This window comes from Chrysochloris asiatica, unplaced genomic scaffold, assembly GCF_000296735.1.
Source record: "Chrysochloris asiatica unplaced genomic scaffold, ChrAsi1.0 scaffold00187, whole genome shotgun sequence".
In the NCBI taxonomy this organism is placed as follows: domain Eukaryota; kingdom Metazoa; phylum Chordata; class Mammalia; order Afrosoricida; family Chrysochloridae; genus Chrysochloris; species Chrysochloris asiatica.
In genome coordinates, this window is record NW_006408705.1 from 1692295 (window position 1) to 1698038 (window position 5744).

Below are 5744 nucleotides of genomic sequence, written 5' to 3' on the forward strand. Positions count from 1 at the left end.
GTGAGGTTGGCCCAGGATCGGGCAGTGTTTCATTCTGCTGTGCATATGGTCACTGCGAGTCAGTACTGCCTCGATGGAACCTAACAACAACAACAACCAACCAAAATGTTGGCAATTTGAATTCACCAAGGGGCTCTTTGGAAGAAAGGCCTGGTGATCTACTTCTGAAAGATCACAGTCACTGAAAACCCATGGAGCTCATTTTCACTCTAACATCAATAGAGTTACCATGAGTTGGCATTAACTCCATGGCAACTGGTTTCTTTCCTTTGCCTCTGTAGGACTTGAATGCATTTCCTCTCATTCCTTGGTGCTCCTAAAATGCTTCAAAGAGCCTGCTCAATCATCACATCTTCTGAATCCTTTCCCTCCTCTCCCCTTTCAACTTGTCTAGACTTGTCTTTTCTGTGTATATCATTACCATTTACTAGCCAGTGTTGTTGTTGTTGTTGTTGTTGTTAAGTGTGATAGCGCGACTGAATCTTTTCTAAGGAGTGACTGATGGATCTAAACCACTGACCTTGTGGTTCGAAGTCCAGTGCTTATCCCACAACAACATACCAGGTCTCCATATAGAATATTAAAAGTAAGTAAGCCAACAAGACTTGAACCAGAGATATCAATTTATAATGAAGTACAGATACAGAACTTTCAAAAAGCAAGGAATTCAAGTAGATTTAAAAATACAACAGGCTGTTTTAAATAGGGAAAAATATTAATAGATTACAAGATAACCTTAAAGAAAATGAATACGCTTGCACTTCAAAAAAAAAAAAAAAGAGGAAAATAGGAAGATTTAGTACACATCAACACAACAGAATTGAAATGCAAAGAAAATCCACAATTAAAATGAACTCAGTGCAGACCATTGTTTTAATAAGTTAAGAAAAGGTTTTCTTGATACAAGAAACAATCTATGATGATTATGGAATTGAGGAGGGATAAGTGAAAGGAAAAATTGTTCATGGGCCAGAGGGTAGACACATATTAACATGGGTGACAGGGCTGGCAATATACAAGAGGGATGTTAGCAGAGGAAAGATGTAGCCAGCAGAAGACACAGGGAGGAAGGCAGTAGTTACAGTGAATAGAGGTAAATATTGTCAACTGTTGATGCATGGAAGGGACTGAACCATTGTAGTGAAACAAAGTATATGATTTGATGAATGCAAAACTGATGATCTGCTCAATAAACCTTCACTCAATATACAATAAAAAGTAAAATAAAAATAAATAAAATTATCCATTAAATTAGTTCTATCAAGTAGCCAATAGCATCAAACATACCAACGTTCTCAGGGATAGTCCAGTGCCAGGCAGTGTTTCGTTCTTTGTGTATGGGATCCTCATGAGTTGGGTCTGACAACCACCATCGCCAATTAGTCTATAAACTTCTTGAAAGCAGAACCCAACCATATGTTTTTCATTTTTATATTTCCATTGACACGAAGCACTTGGCAGTAGGATAAGCACTGGACTGTTAACCGCAAGGTTGGAGATTCAAACCCACCAGCCACTCCTTGGAAACCCTATACAGGCTCATTAAGAGTCCGATCCGACTCAACGGCACTTAAAAACAACAACAGCTACTTATATAGGGCAAGACCTGGCAGTGTTTCATTCTGTTGTGCATAAGGTAGCTATGAGTCGGTACTGAACAACAAATATGAGTATTAGCCATCCCGAGGTTATATTTTGGTGGTGGTATGGTTATGTGGAGTCAGTTCTGACTCATAGTAACCCTCTAAAGGGTTTCCGAGGCTGTAAATCATTGTAGGAGTAGTAAGCCATGTCATCCTTCGCCCGTGGAGAAGCTTGTAGATTCAAACTGCTGACCTTGCGGTTAGCAAACCAACTCGTAACCCACAACGCCACCAGAGTTCCTGTTGTTGTTATGTGCCGTGGAGTCCGTTCTGATTCATAGCGACCCTGTACAGGGTTTCCGAGGCTGTAAATCTTTACCGGAGCAGAAAGCCTCATCTTTCTCCCATGGAACAGCAGGTAGTTTCGAACTTCTGACTCTGAGGTTCACAGCCCGATTTGTAACCACTATGCTACCAGAGCTCCTTACCAGAGTTCCTAGAAGCTGTATTTTACAGTTCGCCATGTATTATAGAAAATTGTATGATATCATTGTTACAGGTAAAAGCATATCCTTATGTATATATGTTTTCTTTACAGGTAATCAGTTAATTAATTGTAAAAGCCATATTTTGGAGTTTAAGGAAAATATGCAACGTTTGAAAAACAAAACTGAAGATAATCGCCAAGAGATGATGAAAGTCTTAAATAAAATGAAGTTCGGAATTGCACAGAGAGAAAGCCTATCAAGAAACTTAGGTTTGTATTGCATTTGTTTTTGTGCATGGAGGGTTTTATGTTTCGTTTTTGGAAATTTAAATATCATGCATTGTAATTTTAGGGCTATTGCTTCCTGGTAAAAAACAGTTAAATAAGTGCTGATTCTTTTATTGTGGGACATACAAAAATCAAGAAACATCACTGATAGACTTCCCCTTACCTCTACCTCAGAAACGGTCTTCCTGTATTCTGTGTCTGTGTGAATTGCACCAGAATCAATGAGCCATCCAGTACACATGTAACCCGAGTCCTCCTTCACTCTGTTTCATACTTCAGTGCCACTCAAGATGCCATCCTGTTGATTCATTATCCTATACATCACAAATCTCTATCATTTCATCACCATCTGCTCTGTCTTCTTGAGGCCACCTTCATGCCTCATCTTAATGACTACTAATGTACTCTCAACTTGTCTGTGTCCAGGCTTGTCCTTATGTATCTTTTTCACTGGTGTCAAAGGGACAGCTGTCCTGTACATAACCTTCAGTGGCTACCCAATTCTCCAGGATGAAAATCCTTGTCTTGTGTTGCCCCTTTCTATTCAAACTCTCCCATACCCTTAAATCCTGGCAACACTGACTAATTAGTTGCTGTTCTGTAGTTTTGCCTTTTCCACAATGTCTTTTAAAGGGAATGAAAACATTCCCTTTGTTACTGTTTGAGACTGTTTTTTTGTACTTAGCATAATGCATTTGAGATTCATCCAAGTGAGTACTTGACCTATTGTTGTTCCCTTTTTATTGCTGAGTAGTATGAATGTACCATGGATTCAGTTTGTGTATCTATTTACCCACTGAAGAACATTTAGGTTGTTTGCAGGCTTTGGTGATTTGCAAATAATGTTGCTGTAAACATTCATGTACAGTTCTTTTGTGTGATGAGGTGTTTTCATTTCTTTAGAATAAATAGCTAGAAGTAGGATTGATTGATGGTCATATGTTAAGTGTATATTTAGCTTCAGAAGAAACTGCCAAATTCTTTTCCATATTGGCTGTACATTTTGTATTGCACCAATAATGGATGAGAGTTCCAGTCACTCCAGTTTCTCTTAGTAATCCAATCTTATAACTTCACATTGCGTTTCCTTAGTCAAGAATAATATTGGATCTTTTCCACTTGCTTATTTGCCATCTTGACAATGTAAGTAAAAAAATATTACTACCAGGGTTCCAGCATGTATGCATGGGTTTATTCCAAGCAAAATGTGGTTAAACATGTCTCTGCAATCAGTGGATCATTGTTGTTTGTTGTTAAGTGTTGTCAAGTCGGTTCTGACTCATAGCAAACCTGTATAGAGTTTCCGAGGAGTGGCTGGTGAGCTTGAACTGCTAACCTTGTGATTCAAATCGATTTTGCAGTCTAGCACATTAGTTCACAGTGCCACATGGTTGCAGTCAAGGTCACTAATACACTTACCTTTATATCGAAAGGATGACTTTAAAAAGTGGATACTTTTATGCCATGGGAAACAAATGATTCTGAAGTCTTTCTTTTAGAAAGAAGAGTACAAGGCTATTAGGTGGAGGTTAAAGATAGCTTAAATGTCTGACTTTTCCAACATAATCCTTGATGTCAAGTACTACTCTTCCCCACCCTCACGTCCCAGGATTCTGCAATGGATGCAAAGTCTCATGGAACTTACAGCTGGTGTGGTTATAGAGACTGGAAATCCCAAACCCATAGTTCAGAGGTCAGTCTAGAAGATTCTCCTAACCCACATAGTCTCAAGAACTGAGGAACCCAAATCTGCAGGTCAGAAGATAGGCCACAAGCTGCTGGAGCTGATGAATCAGGTCAGGTGATAGGCCACAAGTCCACAAACTGAGGTCACACATGATGAGCCAGATGCAAGCTCAAGAGCAAAATAGCAAACTTTGCCAAAGTATTCCTATGTATTGGACTCAGACCATGTCCCCAAGGAAAATCAAGGGTGGTCACCCAAGTCACACTCTCTCGTAAAGTGGGAGCATCCTTAATCCTTAGTGCCACCCTCACCCCTTTGTTGTTATTGTTAAGTGCCTTTGTGTCGCTTCTGACTCATAGCAACCCTGTAATAGAGTTTCCAAGAAGCAACTGCTGGGTTTGAACCGCCAACCATGTGTTTAGCATTCCACTGCTAATCCTACAGTGCTATACCAGGATTTCCACTGTAATCCAACCTTATTAACAACTCACTTCAAAATGAGTCCATAATCACAGGCTTAAGACTTGGGTTTACAGTATATCACAGAAAGGAACAATAGGCTTAGAAAGACCAAAACAATTAGTTGCCTTGGAGGACGGATACAACATTTTTAACAAAACTCAAGGGAACATCTTCCCAAATCATTGAAGCTTCGCAACTAGTTATAGGAATACTGTCTCACACAAAAGAAGTTTTTACATGGTTTAAGCATTTTAAGGAAGGTTGGAAATATATCCAAGATGAATTCAAGGCAAAGAGGTCAGCACAGAAGGTTATGACAACTGCTTTTTTGGAATTCCAAAGGAGTAATCTTGATAGATTTTCCTTAGGCGACACAGGACCATCAGGTACTTGAAATGGAATTTTAAGAAAATTGAAAACTGCATTGGTGGCAAAATGGCAGGAAAGTGGCACCAAGGATTTTTTTTTTTTCCATCATGACAACGTACCTGCAAACAAATTCTTTGAGAGTAGCAATGACTGTGCTACAAGATTTCCTTGGACAACCTTACCCCATCCGCCTCCCATTACTGATCGTGTCCCTTCAGACCATTCCCCAAATTCAAGAAACATTTAAAACATTTAAAAACATTAAAATTTATATGCCTTGAGGATGCCCAGTCGTTTTGACGTGGTGTAAATGGAAGACTACAGAATTCTTCAGGGAAGGGTTTGTTGTTAAGTGTCATCAAGTCAGTTCTGACTCATGGTGACCCTGTATAGGGTTTCCAAGGAGAAGCTAATGGGTTTGAACAGCATACTTTTTGGTTAGCAGTCCAGTGCTTATCCTACAGTGCCACACCAGGACTCCTTCTAAATATGTAGACTGACATAAATTCAATATATCTTCAGTGATTATTTCTTCAAATTCCTTTTTTCATTTCCTCTTTCTCTCTTTTCTTCTTTTCAACTCCCATCATATCTGTTGACTCAGCTTTATTTTCCTTGATTCCTTTTCTGTCAGTTCTTTGGAAGACATAGTCTAACGGTCTAAAGTTCAGTGATTCTTTTTTCTAGTAGTTCACATGTGTTTTTGAGTCTTCCTAGTTTGTCTGTCGTGCTGTGGTGGTTTGAGTTGCTGTGATTCTGAGGGCTATGCCACCAGTGTTTTAAATAACCAGCAGGATCACCCATGGTGGAAAGGTTTCAGATGAGCTACAAAACAAAGACAGACTAGGAAGAAAGAGTGACAAACTAC

The 5744-nt window shown here is 39.3% G+C and overlaps 1 protein-coding gene across 1 annotated transcript in view; it reads left to right on the forward strand.

Annotated features, from left to right (window-relative positions):
- The window catches only part of LOC102812590 (glycosyltransferase 54 domain-containing protein-like), a 132148-nt gene that overhangs the window by 28999 nt on the left and 97405 nt on the right, over nucleotides 1-5744 (forward strand). Inside the window, exon 2 of the mRNA XM_006872233.1 lies at nucleotides 2182-2340. Coding sequence (XP_006872295.1) covers nucleotides 2182-2340 — 159 coding nt within the window. The remainder of the gene's footprint in view (nucleotides 1-2181; nucleotides 2341-5744) is intronic.